General features: G+C 43.5%; 1 protein-coding gene across 2 annotated transcripts; it reads left to right on the top strand.

The window, feature by feature from the left end:
• The first annotated feature begins 1960 nt into the window (after positions 1-1960).
• LOC117560217 (B-cell receptor CD22-like) lies at positions 1961-18588 on the top strand. Of its 2 annotated transcripts, XM_034237059.1 has the most exons (9): positions 1961-2037; positions 9503-9850; positions 9940-10155; positions 10703-10969; positions 11096-11362; positions 13007-13094; positions 13222-13279; positions 18024-18121; positions 18216-18588. In XM_034237059.1, exons 1-8 carry the CDS (start codon positions 1989-1991, stop codon positions 18117-18119), a joined length of 1389 nt encoding a protein of 462 aa, XP_034092950.1. In that variant the 5' UTR covers positions 1961-1988; the 3' UTR covers positions 18120-18121; positions 18216-18588. The 2 variants fall into 2 exon arrangements, with proteins under 2 accessions (XP_034092950.1, XP_034092951.1); XM_034237060.1 differs by lacking the exon at positions 10703-10969.
• The last annotated feature ends 645 nt before the right edge of the window (positions 18589-19233 follow it).

Below are 19233 nucleotides of genomic sequence, written 5' to 3'. Positions count from 1 at the left end.
GTTATGTGGTGATTGTTGACATAATACATTTAACTAAAGTCAACATTTTTGTTTTTTAAGTGTTGCTTTTTCAAACTCCTCACATAGTCTAACCTCGGTTCAAAGAAGCCAAACTATTTTAAGAATATACAGAAAAAGGAAGTTTTTTTATATATATATATATATTTGTTTTATATTAATGCCATCGTGCAGTCGAAACAGATTTGGTTTTCAGTCTACGACGCAAGTTGTGTCACCTTTCTGCTGTTCTGGTGTTGATGGTGTAGGAGCAAACACAGTGGTGGTGGCTTAAAGCCCACCTCCGCTCCGCGCCGTCCGTTAGATGAGCCTGGTCAGGTTAATAAGAGAAGGAGTTCAAAACACCGGAATAAAAGTTATAACAATAATCTGATTTTAATGGTAAAAAACACCAATACAAGTTACAGAGTACTCTGGACTCCCAGTTCTACTGCTGTGCGATACAGATATCGGGACCAGCCAGTCAGAAACATAGATATATTTGGGGGCAGAGTTATGCCGGTTGCTCCGCCCCCCCAAATCTCTAATTGGTCGATTTCACTCCTAAGCGAATCAGAGAGTCCGTGGGGAGGAGTTGTGTTGGTTGCTCACTCCCCTAGGTGTTCTTACTGGTTGGATTCACTTCGGGTCGGGCCCAATACAGCGAATCAGAGTTCTGGGGAAAAGTATTTTACTTCTGAACAGAGCGTGACAGCTTCGGAAGTAAACAAGGACAGAGTCAATCTTTATCTTTCACCTGAGTTCACTCCTTTACTTTCCCAAGGAATATTTCACACAAACTATTCTTTCCCAGACAATCAAACATTGTACACAGATATATTGGTGCCTGAGATTATATTGGCCCCAGAAAGAACCTTGAAAAGAATATGTGTGTGTGCTGGTATCTGGGTCAGTGAGTGTGAGTGAGAAGGTTATATATATATATAGGATTACTTGAAAACAGTCCCAAATAATACATGTTCACTTCAATACAGTCAATACTGTAACTTGCTTCTTCCTCTTTTAAAAAATGTTTAAGTTCTTCTTTAAACCTCATCATAGATTGTGCTTCAATGTTTAATCAAACAGTACATCTTGCTATTGGTTTCCTTCTCTTTTTTGAATTGTTATAGAGTCTAAAGTGTAAACAACTATACAAATGTGACTCAGCTTAATTTTAATACTTTTTATTTAGCTTTTGGAAAAGTAATCTTGCTGCTTTCCAAGAGACCAATATGTTTGGTTGTCCGTCTGTAATGTAACTGTCTACTGTGCTATTTTTATCAATTGAGAGTTAATAAATATACATTAAAAAAGTGATAAATGTCTATGTTAAGCTTGGCTGAATATTCTCTGTATGAATTATATTCATATTAATACTAAAAATTAAACTTCAGCAGATCCAGTTCAGTCCTCATCAGGCATCATTTATAAGACATCAGTAGTTTGTTATTTGCAAATGATTAAAACACAGGATTTCTCACACACATCTCATTTCCATCACAGTGCGTTACAAAATATGAGCTGTAGAGGGCAAGGGGTACATCTTTGAACACATATGGTCTTATAAGAGTTTCTGGTAAAGCATCAGAAAGACAGGCTGGTTAGTCACACTTCTACTGAGATCTCTGCACACCCTGCACCTCAGACCATAATACTACAGGTGAAGAGCAGATCTAACATTAATGATGATGTTCACAACAAAACCACCATGCAATGTGTTTGTTCCTGTTTTTAGGATCTGTGGGGTTTCAGGGATTGCAATGTTGAATTGTGAGTCACCCATTTTCATCCAAAAGAAAATGCATCATTTGCAAAACCATAGCAGGAATAAGTTCTTCATTCTAACCTAAAGCCTTATTTTAAGCATCCCTATTTTCAAACTGTAAAGAGGAAGGAAACGTAGTTTTTTAGCACATTGACAGAGGAACCGTCCTATTTCTCCATTATGTGATCTAACTGATTTATCATCAGAGACGCGAGGAGCAGCTATGAGTTTACCAGTGAGAGGATTTGTAGTCTTCCTTCTCTCTGCACAAGGTACTGTACATCTCTTTCTATTTTAAGGCAGTGAATGCCCCTCAGAATACAGAAGAAGCTAAGTTTATGAAAATAATCGGTGCACAAGTATTGTCCCCAGCTGTGTCTTGTCTCTTGATTGGTCATGTATGTATTTAAGTTCTGGGATTGGTGGGTTGTTTTTGCGATGAGAGGGAATGAGAGTACTTGTGGGTTTTGCATTTATCCAATAATCCTTGAATTAAGTTTATTTTCAGTCAAAACATTCCTCTGTCTGCACTTAGGTCTACCCTGCACTGCTCAACCTTACCAATAGGACCTGATTTTTGATGACAATTCAACCTCAACCCTAGGCTCAGTTTAGTCAAATAAAACAACAGGGGGCGCTCATGTAGCTCACCTGTTAGAGAAAGCCATGTACAAAAAGGGGGTCCATCCAATGAAGGCAAAAAGGTAGAAATAAGACCTGTTCATGTGTCTTCTCGCAATTATCACTGGCCCCGTGCATCTCCTGATCGCTATAACCGCCCTGCTCTCGTCTATCCCACATGCTCCACTGAGATCCAACATCTAGTTTCAGGTGGCCTGTGGAACTGCCAGTCAGCTGTTCCTAAGGCTGACTTCATTTCTGGCTACGCCTCCCTGCAGTCTCTGGATTTCCTTGCTCTCATGCCCCTTTCACACCAACGCGTTTTCAGCTCCGGCTCGGAGCTGGAGCCTGAAAAGTACCGGTTTTTCCTGTTCACACTGCAGAGGCGCCGCCTCTTAGCTCCGGAATCTGGTTCACTTCCAGCTCCAAAAAATTTTCGGTCTAGAGGCAAGAGCTTCGGAGCGAAGAGGCGGCGTCGCTTACGTCTCTCTTACGTCGAGGCGGGGGCGGGGGCAGATTCGTCGTTGATGCTGAAGACCACAAAGAAGTCTTGCATTTCGCATGTGATGTTTGTAAAGTTCCAAGTAAAGTCGTCCCTCGTTTCGTAAGAGGATAACCAAAGCGAACAGCACTTCAATACAATCGGCCATTGTTGTTGTTGTCGATGTGAGGGATTTCCGCGCGGTTTGGATTTTATGAAGCAGGCACGTAAACAGTGACGTCATGACGCAGCAGCGGCAGCTCTGGGCGGTGTGAACAGAGCGGGAGCAGAAAAGGGAAACCGGAGCTGAACTAGAAAAGCTCCCACTCGGAGCTAGAAAGGGGAAAAGCGCTGGTGTGAAAGCCGCATCACTGAGACCTGGATTACTCCATCCAACACATCCACCCCAGCAGCTCTCTCCACAGCATATTCCTTCTCCCATACACCCAGACCAACCCGGTATCACGGCAAGACGTGAATATGTGACGATTTACCATGCTGGGAGACGTGAAGATGTCACAACTTTGTCCCTTCAAACGTGACAGTTACACGGTATTGTTAACCCATGGTAACCAGTGGAGAAATAACCGGAAATGCCAAGCAAATGCTACCCCGACGTAATGATTTATTTTGTAATAGTCACACTCGATTACACCGATTTTCTTGTTGCCCCAGCTGGTCGACACCTCTTTTAGCAGAAACAAACGCCATTGTAATACACGGTTCGGCTGCATTCAATATTAAGGCCCTGACACACCAAGCAGTCACCAGAGGACTCGCCGACGCCGACGTCGGCTGTTGCGTCGCGGTGTTCTCCTGCGTCTTGGCCATGTGTCGCACGGGAACACACAGCAAAGACTTCAGTGCGTGAGTGGCAATAACTCTCCTTACCAGCAGGCGGCGGTAGTGTGTATTCGTCATAAAAAATAGGCAACAACCGGAAGACAGAGAAGAAGAACAGACTGCGTGATATAAACAACAACAAATAGCGTGTGCAAACTGCAGCCTGGTTATGATCCACTGCTGTCTGCCCGTCTTTGGTGCTCCACAACTACCCGAAGGGGCAAGTCTCCTGTACCGGGTGTACTGGGTTCGGAGAGAATCCCACTTCTTCCTCAGCTCTTTCTCTGAAGCACACAAATAAACGATGTAAGCATTGTGGCTAGTTAGCATGTCCAATTCATATCTATATGCAGTGCCAAACTGCACAGCTAGCAACAGCTAGCAACAAGATAACAACAAAACACAAGGTTGAAATAACAAATTACATTTCACGTTAACGTCACTGTACGCTGGCAAACAATAAAAAGCCAACAATATCTGCTAAAGAGCTCAATTGATGAAAAAGATAATCTTACCCGAGAAACCAAGTTGCGTTTCAATCTCTCGCCAGAGTCCGGTTTTCACTACTCGGTTCGAGTACCTTTTCTCTGTGATGTCGTACAGAGCTGGCCTCTCCTGGATCAATGTGATGAGCAGGTCTTCGTTTGCGTCATTCCAGATCGCCATGATGAGATGAAAATGAATATCAGTCTGTGTGTGCCTTCTTAAATCGTTTGTTTACGTCCCTCACTTCCGTTTCGCTTCTCATGCACTGATTCGCTAGCTGAACAGCCAATCAGAGTGATTGTTTGGTCCGACTGCCAGACCCGATGCATCGGCCATGCATCGGGACAGGCAGTCCAAATAAGGCGTGTCACGGTCGACGGTGCGGGACATACCAAATTGAGTTTGGGCGACAGGACACGCTTCGTCTCCCGACTTACGAAAACAGCCGAAATCGGCCTGGTGTGTCAGGGCCTTTACATATCTGCCGTAATTCTCTCAGCCGAACCGTGTATTACAATGCCGTTATGTGATGACTTTCAAAGAGAAAAGCAAGCACACTCGGAATAAAGTATTATTTTATTTTTAAAAAACGTTTTCAGATTTGACATCACATAAACACCAAATCCCAGCATGCATTGCGGCTAAACCATCCAATCATCGAGCTGAGGATCTTGCCTACATCTGTTTCCGGTTCCACATCCACACAAATCGATTTAATACATTAATGTAGCCTTTGTTTCTGCTAAAAGAGGTGTCGACCAGCTGGGGCAAAAAGAAAATCGGCGTAATCGAGTGTGACTATTACAAAATAAATCATTACGTCGGGGTAGCATTTGCTTGGCATTTCCGGTTATTTCTCCACTGGTCAACATGGGTTAACAATACCGTGTAACTGTCACGTTTGAAGGGACGAAATCGTGACATATTCACGTCTCCCAACATGGTAAATCGTCACATGTTCACGTCTTGCCGTGATATCGGGTTGACCCAGACCCACTGGCAGAGGAGGTGGCACTGGTCTCCTGCTCTCTCCCAAATAGAGCTTCTCCCTCTTCAAGCTACCTAACTTCACTCCTTCCACCTTTGAATTCCATGCCGTTGCTGTAACCCATCCTATACAATTAACCATTGTTGTTCTCTACCGTCCACCAGGCACCTTGGGGGACTTCTTGGAGGAATTAGATAATCTCCTCTCACACATCCCTGAAACTGGCACTCCCGCTGTACTTCTCGGAGACTTCAACCTCCAGACAGGGAATATAGCTGAACTAACATCTCTTTTAACTGCCTTTGCTTTCTCACTGTCTCCATCCCCACCAACTCATAAAGCTGGCAATGTCCTCGATCTCATATTCTCAAGGACCTGCACTACTTCTAACCTCTCTGTAAACCCGCTCCACACATCCAATCACTTTATCATTTCATTCTCTCTACCCCTTTCCAAACATAACAAACTAATCTCTTCTCATCCTGCACCTGTCCGCCGTAACCTTCGTTCCCTCTCCCCCACTACCTTTGCCTCATCAGTGCTCTCAGCCCTCCCTTCCTCTGACTCGTTCCAACTCCTGCCTCCAAACTCTGCTGCAGAAACTCTCCTCTCTACTCTCTCATCCTCTCTGGACTCTCTATGTCCTCTCACAACTCGGCAGGCTCGCCAGTCCCCTCCTGCTCCCTGGCTAAATGACGCAATGCGTGCTAATAGAACCATCCTTAGGGCAGCAGAGCGGAAATGGTGGAAATCCAAACACCCTGACGACCTCCTAACCCAGGGGTCTGCAGCCTTTTTGACCAAAAGAGCCATTTTGCCCCCTTTCCCACCAATTTGTTTTGCCTGGAGCCGCAAAACATATTTGATAGCTTGATAGCTTATAAAGTTGTTGTAAGGGAAACTTCTGTAGCAATGGAGAGTCAGGACTCAGAGAGACACGAGGAGAGCTGGAGCTTTGATGTCAAACACTGACGGTTTATTTGGAATTACGGCCGGAGAGTTGACAAGACAGGTGGTGTGTCACTGTTACGTTTTCCGAGAGGACCCAAACGCAGGACAAGGCAGAGTGTTGGAAAAAGATTTATTTTGAGGTGGAGGAGCATGGAGAGTAATCCGGCTGGTGATGACAGCACGGCGGCCGGAGAGTGATCCTGGAGCACAAGAAGAACACGTAAGAAGAATATACGGTGTTGAGGAAAATAGCTAATAATGCTAAGGCTAAGAAGGCTGAGAGTTTTACCACTGTGGGTTAAACAACGATCTGGCGCTGACAGGTTGTGGAGCCTCCGCTGATATGGCATTTGTAAATGCTGAATCAGGTGTGTAGTAGGGGAGCGTGCACAGCTGATTACAGCAGGTGGAGGTTTGAGCCGGGAGCCAGGAGTGACAGCCACCACGCCCACACAAACACAGACAGGGAAAGGGAAAACAAACACAAGGGAGGCGGCTGGAAGAGTACAGCCACCACAGTCACGAGTTGACACAGCGGTTGCCAAACCAATTCTGAAGAACTCTTTATGCAGCTCGAGGTTTTAACTAGTTCGGAGTGTAATAATCAACATTCTTCATCAGTGAGACTAAACATTATGGACCCTGAATCTAACTAGAGCTCTCGTCCATAGGAAAGAATGCGCGTCAGGGAACCTTCGTCCCTGAACAGTAAACTACCTCATGGCGGCTTGTGCTCGGTCATAGACTGGCAACAACAATGCGCCCAAGCTGCCCCTCCTTAAGAGAGATAGCAGCAATACCCAAGGCCGTAGACCTATGACGTGGGAAAGGAGACAGTGAGAGGAGAAAATAATGAACTGTGTCAAAGGTTGAATACCCAAGCAAATTATTTCCCGTATATGTTGTTACATCATAGACAAAAACTACAGTTTTTTTGCATTTAGTATTTATTACATTATAGAAAACTTTTACCTCTAATAATAAACAAATAACTCCTATAAGGAGAATCAAAAAGAAATACACAAGCCAACTTTAAAATAAATCAACACAGCACTTGGGGAGTCCTCTGCACATTTGAAGAAAATTAATACAATTAAAATGGGCCCACTTTGAAATAAATAAAACATATAGCTGCACCCTAAAAAGAGTTTACTGATTGAATTATGACTGCAGATCGTCAGCTGTCTTCTTCTTCCTTGTTTTTCCTCCAATACGTAAAGGCTGCAGCACCTTTGAGAACTTCTCTCCACATATCAAACATCCCGGTAAGCCAGCATCGTTTGCTGTGAAAGCAGATAACTCTGTCCATGCAGGATTAAACCCTCTGTGTGTCTCCGATACTTTTATTTGATTTATCCATAGCTCGCTCATCGAGCCGGGGGTCAGGTTATCCACCTGCAAGAAAAGGCGCTGGCGGGACCATAGCAGGATATGACGCATATTTTAGTTGACCTAATTAAAACCGTTTTTTAGTGCAACAAAATATAAAAAGTCCTACAAATATTTGTATTTCCTTCTTATTTTTGTCTAAGCTCAAGGGAACCAGAGTAGAGGGCTTAAAGAGCCACATGCGGCTCGAAAGCCGCGGGTTGCCGACCCCTGTCCTAACCTATCAAGCTCTCCTCTCCTCTTTCTCTTCTTCGATCTCTCAGGCAAAAAGCACTTTCTTTCAAGATAAGATCCATTCTTCCTATTCCAATTCCAAAAAACTATTTTCCAAGCGACTTCGTTAACTAATTTGAAAAAAAGGTTTGGACCCTATACCATCAAACCTCCTTCAAACTATCCCTCCTGATATTCTACTGTTTCTCACCCATCTCATCAATACTTCTCTAACTTCTGATCACTTTCCAAACACTCTCAAGGAGGCAAGAGTAAACCCTCTTCTAAAGAAACCCACTCTCAACCCGTCAGATGTTATAAACTACAGGCCTGTCTCTCTCCTCCCGTTCCCGTCTAAAACACTTGAACGCGCTGTCTTTAGACAACTCTCCTGCTATCTCCATCAGAACAACCTTCTGGATCCGCACCAGTCTGGTTTCAAGGCAGGTCACTCCACAGAAACTGCCCTCCTTGCTGTCTCTGAGGAACTGCACACTGCTAAAGCAGCCTCCCTCTCCTCCGTCATCATCCTTCTGGACCTGTCTGCTGCATTCAACACGGTGAACCATCAGATCCTCCTTCACACTCTCCAAGAACTTGGAGTTTCAGGCTCTGTACTTTCCCTCCTCACCTCATACCTCGAAGACCGCACCTACAGGGTTACTTGGAGAGGGTCCGAGTCCGACCCTTGTCAATTAACTACAGGGGTTCCTCAGGGCTCTGTCCTTAGTCCCCTCCTCTTCTCTCTGTACACAAAAAAGCTCGGATTTGTCATTAGCCCACATGATTTTTCATACCATTGCTACGCGGATGACACCCAATTAATTCGGTCCTTTCCCTGTTCAGAAACCCAGGTCGTCGCACGCATCTCTGCTTGTCTAGCAGACATCTCTCGGTGGATGTCTGCCCTACCACCTCAAGCTCAACCTTGATAAGACAGCTGCTTTTTCTTCTTCAGGTTCTGGTCCAGGCTCTCGTCATCTCACACCTAGACTACTGCAACTCCCTCCTGGCTGGTCTACCTGCATGTGCCATCCGACCTCTGCAGCTCATCCAGAATGCAGCGGCTTGTCTGGTCTTAAACCTTCCTAAGTTCTCCCACACCACTCCGCTCCTCCGCTCCCTTCACTGGCTTCCGGTAACTGCTAGAATCTACTTCAAGACAATGGTACTTGCGTACCATGCTGCGAATGGATCTGGCCCTTCCTACATCCAGGACATGGTTAAACCGTACACCCCAGCGCGTGCACTCCGCTCTGCATCAGCCAAACGGCTCGCTGCACCCTCGCTGCGAGGGGGACCCAAGTTCCCATCAGCAAAAACACGTGGGTTTGCTATCCTGGCTCCAAGATGGTGGAATGAGCTCCCCATTGACATCAGGACAGCAGAAAGCTTACACACCTTCCGGCGCAGACTGAAAACTCATCTCTTTCGACTCCACTTTGAGCATTACAATTACTAACAAAGCACTTACATACTAACTAAGGACTGGCTTATCTAAAGCCAGTTGAGTAGCACTTGAAATGTTTTGGCTCTATGAAACCTGATGTACTTATATGATTCTGTTTTCTTCTAGTTTGTATCTTCTTGGTCTAATGCACTTATTGTGAGTCGCTTTGGATAAAAGCGTCAGCTAAATGCAATGTAATATAATGTAATGTAAAATAATATAAATCTGCAGGACTAAGCAGCTTCACCAACGAAAATGTGTCTCTTGATGTTGATATGAGTCTGATTATAGTTTCTGTTGTGCTCTGTGTTTCAGTGGTTCAGGGTCAGGATGACTGGGGAGTGACTTACTCTTCTACTGAGATCTGTGCAGTAAAAGGATCAACAGTGGAAATGAGATGCACCTACACATACCCATTCAAAGTGTGGTTTACCATAGTTGAGAAAACGTTCTGGTTCACTAAACAGAAAGATGGTGAACCTGTAGATCTGACCACAGACTCAGAGTATGCAGGTCGTGTAGAGGATCGCTGTGAAAACAACATCTGCACTCTGAGAATCAGAAACCTGAGAGAGAGCGACTCAGCTGAGTACAAGTTCAGAATAATCATCCAAAAAGGTGGATCATATATTGGTTCACCTGGAGTCACTTTGTCTGTCACAGGTAACACTCATGTTTTATATTTCCAAATGTTTAGTGGTTTTTGCACGTATGTTGAGAGTTTTGTTCCTGTTTCTTCTTCACAAATCCAGATCTCCAGTTGAAGGTGAGCAGAGCGTATTCAGGCCAGGCAGAGCTGAAGTGTCAGACCAGCTGTCATGTACCTGATAATACTTCCTACATCTGGTACAAGAATGGAGAGGAACTTTGGACAGGAATATCTTACTCTGGTTTAGTCAACTTTGGTTCAGCAGACATCTATTCCTGTGCTTTAAACGGACAAGAGAATCACCGTTCTCCTTCAGTGTGTGAGTTCACTGCACTGTTTTAAAGAGGACATTTTATGCTCCTTCTCAGGTTCATATTTGTATTTCCTGTCTCTACTGGGACATGTCTCCATGCTTTAATGTTCAAAAAGCTCTTTATTTTTCTCATACTGCCTGTGCTGCAGCACCTCTTTTCACCCTCTGTCTGAAACCAGAGCCCAGTCTGCTCTGATTGGTTATCTGGCCGGCTCTGTTGTGATCAACCGCTTAGAGATGTTCCGCCCCTCAGTCTATCACGTACAATGTGTTGGAGCGCTGGCGCTCTCCCTGATGGAGATAAACTCCCTCTGCAGGAACACAGGGATTTTAGCCTTTGCAGACCATTTACATGCACTCAAATCTATATGACACACTACAGGAAAGAGAAACCCCTAAAAGCATAACAGGGCCTCTTTAACGTCTTCTGTTTTTGCACTTTGTCATTATCGTTAAGGTGTGCTGCCTCTTCTAGTAGGGGGCACTAAAGACAAGCTAGTTTGATTTTGCCTTATACATTCATAGTTGTATTTCTACACCTTTTCTCCTCCAGATGCTCCAAAGCCTCCCTCTGTGTCAGTGAGTCCCTCTGCTGAGATAGAGGAGGGCAGTTCAGTGACTCTGACCTGTAGCAGTGATGCTAACCCAGCAGCTAACTACACCTGGTACAAGGATGAAACTTCATACTCTTCTATTCTGAATGAAGAACATCAGATTGTCTTCAGCTCTACGCAGGCCTCTGACTCTGGAGAGTATTTCTGTACAGCTGAGAACATGATGGGGAGGAAGACATCTGAAAATGTCTTTATTGATGTGAAATGTGAGTCAAACAACTTATTTAAAGGTTGAATCTGTCCATGTATGGCAAGGGAAGGTTGTACTGATCATTACTACTTTTTCAGCTCTATTATTTTATGACTGAGTTTTGTTTCCACATTTCCTCCAGATGCTCCAAAGCCTCCCTCTGTGTCAGTGAGTCCCTCTGCTGAGATAGAGGAGGGCAGTTCAGTGACTCTGACCTGTAGCAGTGATGCTAACCCAGCAGCTAACTACACCTGGTACAAGGATGAAACTTCATACTCTTCTATTCTGAATGAAGAACCACAGCTTGTCTTCAGCTCCATGCAGGCCTCTGACTCTGGAGAGTATTTCTGTACAGCTGAGAACAAGCTGGGGAGGAGGACATCGGAAAAGTTGTTTATTGATGTGAAATGTGAGTGAAACAGTTCATTATAAGGTTAAATCTACAGGGGGATATTTTACTGATCATAACTACAAACTTCCCTCAGCTATTCTCGGCTATTAGTTGGATAAAATTCACTGAGCAGCCTCAGGAGATTTTAGGAGTTGTATGTGTGGCGGTGTGGTGAGGGTAGGTGTTAGGAGTCGGTTGCGGACAACGCCACCTGGGGGAGTTTCGCCCCCAGGAAATTATAAAGGTCTAATGCTGATAAGAACAATCAGGTTTGTTTTACACCACGGGCAGAGACAGTTTTAAGGGTCAGAATACAGTTTTATTTATAACATACAAAATATCTAAAAACACCACACAAAATACATTTGAATAAAATACCCACTTTGGGGAAACGGACAGGGCTTGGCTTACCACGGCGGCAGTTAACAAAAAGGGGAGTAAGGAGTCCAAAATAAATCACCCGTGACACTGCACACCACTCAAAACGGATACGTGAAGAAAACCACTGCCACCACCAGGGAGTCTGCCGCCTCAGGCCCACAGCACCTATCCGGCACAGGATAACATGTTATAGTTCTGACAAAAGGATAAACAAAAGTAAACAACAAAATACACCAAATCTGAATGAATGGGGGGGGGGGGGGGCTCATACGTACCACCCTGTGCAGCCAGGCGCAGCCACAGAGCCGACAAGGGAGGGAATGAGACCTGCAAATCCCACGGCCAAATCCCGCTGTGACATAAATAATCGATAAGGCAGGGGAACTACGCAGCAGATTTTAAAGAGAGCAGACAACGGCACTCACCAACAGTGTGCAACGCTGCTATCACGGAGCCTCTGGCGGGGCAAATGCCTCCTCTAACGACGTTAGCTGCGCTAAGATAGGAAAGTGTCAGCAGTGTGTAGCTTGTGACCATGAATAAATGACAGACTGCACAGTGCTTTACCTGTCCGGTAGAGAGCAGGACATGAATGCTGCCACGCCAAACAATTTGCGTTACTACGCCAAGCTGCAGCCGCCACAGGAGAAGTGGAAACGGGAGAGACCCAGTTTGGCACCTCAGCTTAAATAGCCGGTGCGCACAATTGGTGCGCTGGCCTGGTGCCAAGCAGCGGCACAGAGGGAGAAGACTTCCGGTCACTTATGCACACGGAAAAAACTGAACCGTTGAATTGAATTAAATGTATTATGTCAACAAAGGTCAAATAACTGTATTAGGTTAGTTGGAACCACATATATTAAGGTGAACCTATTATTTTGAATTTCAATGTAACATTATTGCATTCTATTATCCTGATACAGTTATGTGAAATATGTTGACATAATACATTTAATTAAAGTCAACATTTTAGTTTTAAATGCTGCTTTTTCAAACTCCTCACAGTCCAACCTCGGTTCAAAGAAGCCAAACTATTTTAAGAATATACAGAAATAGGACGTTTTTTAAATATACATTTGTTTTATATTAACACCATCGTGCAGTCGAAACAGATTTGGTTTTCAGTCTACGACGCAAGTTGTGTTACCTTTCTGCTGTTCTGGTGTCGATGGGCAGCTCGTTCCAACATTCACTGAAAGCAAACAGGCTTGTTTTTGTTCAAGGTTCCAGTTAAAGTATGTTACAGTAAATTATCTCACAACTGTTTACCTCCATTTCTAGATAAATCCCCAATGATCATGAACATCACCAGGTTGGTTCTGGTGGTTCTGGTGCTGGTTCCTCCGCTCCTTGTCTGTCTCTGGATGAGGTAACTCTGCAAATACATAATCATATCCAGCATTGATATGTTCCCCTGTAGCCTATACTGACTCTCAAAGATGGTTTTTTATGATCCTTTTATTCATAAATCAGTTTTTTTTCTGGATTAAATTCAGGAAGAAGAAGGCTGTGAGCTACACCACTGAAGCGAATGAACCCATAGAGACTGTGGAGGTGAGACAGTGACAGATCGTGCTCTAGCAACTGGTTATTACCTGTTGTTAAATAGGGTCATCTTGAAAATGTGCATTTACCTTCAGTAGCGTGGCGTGGGAAAAAAATTAGGGGAAGCCAATAATACGTCCTTTCTTTTGGGTCGGGGGTGTGGTGGTCAATGTAATATCGTAACCAGATGAGTGATTACAGCACCCGGTATCATTTTACACACATTTGTATCATACAGATGCAGGACTTACACACGCCTGTTATCTAACCGACAGGTCCGCACGCACTCTCCAACCGAAACTCTAATAAGCATTCATTCACAAACTAAATCAGGAGACCTTTAACGTTTTACGTCCGATTCGCTCCTTTTTTCCTCGCTGTACACAGCTCCAGTTTGGGCATTGGCCTGTCATCAGATTGTATCTGTTGTTGCTGCTGTAGCGGAAGTTTAGTACAATTATTTTTTATGAAATACTCCAAATCTCCACCCTCCATAATTGCACTTGCTTCAGTTGCTTGCTACTTTCTAACGGCGGTGAGAGTGGTGCAGTAGCGCCAGGGCCGGACTGGGACAATAAGTCAGGCCGGGAATTATACACCCAGTCAGGCCACTACCAGTTTTCTTTTGTGCCATTTTCCTGGATTTATTTGTCAATATTTACAGCGTTGCTGCCCATAGTGATAGCCCTAAACTTTAAATCTACTACCCCAGAATAAACATATGGACATGGGTTACTATTTAAAAAATGTTTGAAAATCTATTTAGGAACCTATCCATGTGAACATATTTTAAGTGGAGGTGGACCTCAATTCCTCTAGGGCAGTGTTTCTCAAACTTTTTCATACCAAGGACCACTTAACCAATAAAAAAACACTCGCGGACCACCTAACTCCACAAATATCCCAAAACACATCGTTTTTTACAAATCGCCTGAAAATGGTACAAACAAGTGGCAACATGTGTGATGAAGGTATTTATCTGGGCTATATCATGCAATAGAAAGTGAAATTTAAGCTCGCTCCATTGCCGAGATATTCCCGCGAGAGTGCGGAAAACTTTAATTAATTAATTAATTTCAAATGTGAAATGTTACCAATATACTCACGGACCACTAGGGGGCGCTCACGGACCACCAGTGGTCCGCGGACCACACTTTGAGAAGCACTGCTCTAGGGGGGTCCGGGGGCATGTGAAATATGTGTTTACATAAATGGTGACCAAACCGTTTGAGACCCACTGAGAAAACTCAGACTAAGTTAACTATCTAAACACCCAGAGTCCTTTACCTCACCTGAGCTGTAGTTATCAGTCTCTCAGTCTGACAGGAGAGGACTCTCCTCCACCTTGTTGACAGTCAGCTCATTATATCCATTAGCGCCGCTAGCTAGCACCAGATGCTAACAACAACAATACACGTAACTGGTGCGCGCGCTTTCTCTCTCGCACGCTCGCGCCCGCCACACATACACACCCTCCCGAGCTTGAATGAGGGCTTTAGTGTATGATCTGTATGAAAGTGGCCATGTCGGCAGGCCACATCATGTAGACAGCCAGTCACCCTCTGTGAGGCAGAGTCAGACCCACATTTGCGCAGCGTTGCGTTCACAATAGGCTACATACATACAACAAAAAATCCTCAGGCCAGCAGGCCACTTAACAGGCCAGGCCATCGGGAAACCTCCCGGTCCTCCCGATGGCCAGTCCGGGCCTGAGTGGCGCTATCTATCTTCTATCGATTAGATTTATGATTCGAAAATTATAAAAGTAGGGCAGACATGTGGATATTATCCGACTGAACAAAACTTGCATTTATCTAACAGGTTCGTTTTCCACTGACCTTATTTCGAGCTATTTTCCTAAATCCTATGGAGAAATCCCGTTGCTTTTTTGTCGAGGGAAACCGAGAGCAGCTTACTTCCGGATTTTAGGACGCGTCACTGCAACACTAAATTGATGCGATTTGATTGGATTGTGAGGCAAGGGAAGCCAGCGGCTTCTGGCTTCCCTTGGCATGGCCCTGACCAATCACAGGTTGGCAGGGGCATCACGTGAGCCTCATCTGATTGGTCAATCCCTCAATTGTTTTTCACCAAGGGAAGCCAGATTCGGCTGGCCTCCTCTCGCAACAGTGAGTGCAATCTACTGTTTCACCATCACATCTAGAGGGGCGCTGTTTCACTCTTTGTAAAATACTCAATGAGAATGGGGGAGAGACGGGCCGGCAGCAACACACATTAAAGGAGAATTATCGAAACAAAACAAAGTGTTTTTATTTATTTATTTAAATTATAACTACAATCCGAAAAAACAGGGGAAGCCTGGCTTCCCTTGGCCTCCGGGAGAAAACGCCACTGTTTACCTTAGTAACTACGTTCTTAACCTGTTAAGCCCGAGAGACCCCGGTTCCGGGGGCCTCCTGCAATATCTTGCAGAAAACAGTGTCTGGGGGCATGTTCATGTAATAAACTATGAATGTTTTATATCCATGTAACGGAAAGAAACTCATCTAACTGATCATTTTAATTTGTTTTGCAAAAAAAAAAACACAATGCTAACGCTGAGCCTCTGAATTAGCAACGAGCGAAAAATGCTAACAGATGACTGCACCGAAATTCACTAACAAAACCTTATTATTTATCTTTGCTGCACATCTCAACCCATCGTTTCACATCGTGAGGGGACACAGAATCGATGGTTATCCTCATTATCACTCAATCATACGAACTCTGGGAGATAATAACAAGAACACACATCAAAATATATGGAGCTAGTTAGCCAAAAACGGCAAAATGGCTCACCTGTGTGGTAGTCTGGTCAAAAGTGGTCTTCAATGGCATTAAAAACGATGCTGAAGTTAATCCATAGGTTAATCCAGTGGTTCTCAAAGTGGGGGGCGCGCCCCCCCTGGGGGGCGCAGAGGCATGCCAGGGGGGGCACGAGAGACCAGGAGGAAAAATGGTTATAAAAAAAAAAAATTAAAAAAAAAAAAACCATAATTTGAAAATAATATAATGCAGTACAGTACTATTACGTCTGGGTCTCTGTGTTTCATTAAAGCTCGACTGTGTGTGTGTGTGTGAAACGAGCCATTTTGTGTGCACGAGCGAGAGAGAGCGCACCGGTAGGCTACTGGAGATCGTTGTTGTTAGCTTCTGGTGCTAGCGAGCTATGCTAACGAATATAAGGAGCTTTTTCAACAACAAAGTGGAGGAGAGTCCTCTTCTGTCAGACTGAGAGTGAGCTAAAGGACTCTGTCAGTGTTATCTCAGTGGGTCTCAAACGTTTTGGTCACCATTAATGTAAACAATTATTTCCGAGGCACACGTTTATATGATCATTATACAAAAATAAGAGAATAAATGTAAAACAGGTATGAAATACTATATGACAGTAAAAAAATAATAAAGTTTAAAAGGATGATTTGTAAAATATCCATAAAGAAAAAGTAAATCTGTTTACAGTTCTGTTTCAAATGGGTGTTGAGAGAGGTATCCATAGATCTCTCCATGTTGCTCTCAAAGTGCACCAGATTGATGCTTTTAACTTCAATATTTAAAAATAAATCTTCCCGGGGGAGCTTGCCCCCGGACCCCCCTATGTGAGGTCCATGCACACACCACCTATAAAAATAGCACTTTACCCCTGCTTACACCTATATGCCGTGAGCTGATTATCGAGCCTTCATTGTAACAGTCGCGGGACCATTGTGTATTTGCGTGGGGATTGTTGCAGTAGAAAATTCCACTGTAGCGCCCGGTACATTAATGGGAAACCCTAAATGTTTGAGCACCCTCTATGAAACGTCAAGCTACCCCACAGCACCCCCAAAATAAATCTCTGGCGCCGCCACTGAGCCTGACTATTTGTGTTGGGGGGGGCCCGACTTTTTTTTTTCTCCAAAGGGGGGGCCTGACAGAAAAAGTTTGAGAACCACTGGGTTAATCCAATGTGTATGTGTCACTTTGAATGATTTCTGATAATCCATGAGCAATAAATCTGCTTTTCGGTTTTGAGATGTCAGACTTAGAGACAGCTTCACTATGGAGCAAAACCGCTTGCGCGAAGACGCCATTTTTTTTTTTAACATGAGTGTGTGCGGGACGATTCCCCTTGGATTATATTGGCTCTAACGGTCAGAAAGAGATGTCACATGTCAAAATCGAACAAGAGGGGCCAGAGATAAGGAAAATCCACCCAAATGGCCCCAGAAGAAGTTTTTTTTGCTAAACCTCTCTAAAAAGGTCAGATGTCACTTGTTTTGCATCAATCTTGATACAGGGTACTTATTATATGTTGTACTTTGGATTCCTAAAGCTTTTAGTCTACTAACCCATCATCCAAGGTTAGTTTTCACTATAAGTACAACATATTTTTTGGACGGACACTATAATTTACAGTTTTTTACCATGTTCAATCTGAATTTTCTTTAAAATAAAAACATCTATATTGATTCTGAATTTTCTACATCCAACTCACAGGTTTATCATTACTTTGAGAAAAAAGATTATTATTTTAACCCTTTTAGAAGTGAAGATATGGTCATTTGTTCTGGGAATGTCATTTTCGAGCCTGAGACCTGAAAAACAGGCTTAGGGCTAAACTGGTTAAAGGAACTACCAATGTGTATTTCCACATTGACAGATCCTACTCTAGAAATGGGTTATTACCTGTTGTTGATAAGCGAGGTCACACATCACATATTCAGTACTTGAATGATGGCCTTTGACTCTCCTCTCGTTGTCTCTCCATCAGTTAGACCCTTTTTCTGTGTATGAGAACGTCTCAGACCTGAACATGGTCTCTGCAGAACAGACAGAAGAACCAGAGGAGCAGGAGGACCTGGTCTGAAGGTCAGCAAGCTCTCACTCAGATGTATTTATGAAAACAAACCCAAAACAACTTCCTGAGAAATAACTCACCAGAACTGTACATGATTTATTTTAGATGCATCAAACCAGAGGGAGACTCACCTGGATGAAACAGAGAGAAGTGAAACATTGAAGAGGAAACATTTACCCTCAAGTTTTCATGGTGTTAAGTAACAGTAGGAGTAACATTTTTATTGTAATGTGCAGTATATACACTTTACTGCAAGAGTGGGGGTGTAAACAGAAATGTGCATCAGCATACATTTAGCATCCTAACTACTTATCATATTTGCAGCATTCGTTCAATGTATATATTTTATGGTGAAAATGTCTCGATAAAAATAAAATTGGGGAAAAAATAAACAAAGACAATATTTGCACAACACATGCATCTTTACAAACACACACACACACACACAAACACACACACACACACACACACATACCATTTATACATCACTTCAGGGGACATTATATTGAATTACATGCAATTCCTGGAGACTTATCCTAACCTTAACCATAACCAAGTCTTCACCCTAAAAGTAATGATTCCCCTCATGGGGACCTCCATTATGTCCCCATAAGGGAGGCGAGTCCCCACACGTGAGTGTGTAAACAGATGTAGGTCCCCACAAGTATAGTAATGCTAGGCCACACACACACACACACACACACACACACACACACACAAAGGTTGATTCTTCAAACGCCTTACTTATTGTTGAATTCTGATCCTCATATTAATCCATTCATTCCACCTTTCCAAATATTTATATACGATGTGTTATTTTTGTATTTCTAAAATGAAGCTTACATTTGACTCCTAGTTGTTAAATGAAGGTTAAACTAGTTCTTCATTCTCTTTCTCATAGCTGTTCTTCTAAGCATCCTTTATACATAACTGTAACTTGCTTCTTCCTCTTTAAAACATGTTTTAAGTTCTTCTTTAAACCTCATCATAGATTGTGCTTCAATGTTTAATCAAACAGTACATCTTGAAAATGTGACTGCTATTGGTTACTGTTGTGGAAATAATTATCATAAGACGCCAATTAGTAACATACAGGACAAACCTTGATGTCTGTTTACCTTCT

This window comes from Gymnodraco acuticeps, unplaced genomic scaffold (assembly GCF_902827175.1).
Source record: "Gymnodraco acuticeps unplaced genomic scaffold, fGymAcu1.1, whole genome shotgun sequence".
Lineage (NCBI taxonomy): Eukaryota > Metazoa > Chordata > Actinopteri > Perciformes > Bathydraconidae > Gymnodraco > Gymnodraco acuticeps.
Note: the sequence above shows the minus strand (reverse complement) of the source record. Positions and strands in the feature narration are given on the sequence as shown.

Bases quoted from the DNA above. Each gene is read 5' to 3' on its own strand.
- LOC117560217 (XM_034237059.1), top strand. From the start codon at position 1,989: ATGAGTTTACCAGTGAGAGGATTTGTAGTCTTCCTTCTCTCTGCACAA. The intron at 11,363-13,006 runs GTGAGTGAAACA...CTCCATTTCTAG, and splicing joins GTTGTTTATTGATGTGAAAT to ATAAATCCCCAATGATCATG. The intron at 13,280-18,023 runs GTGAGACAGTGA...TCTCTCCATCAG, and splicing joins AACCCATAGAGACTGTGGAG to TTAGACCCTTTTTCTGTGTA.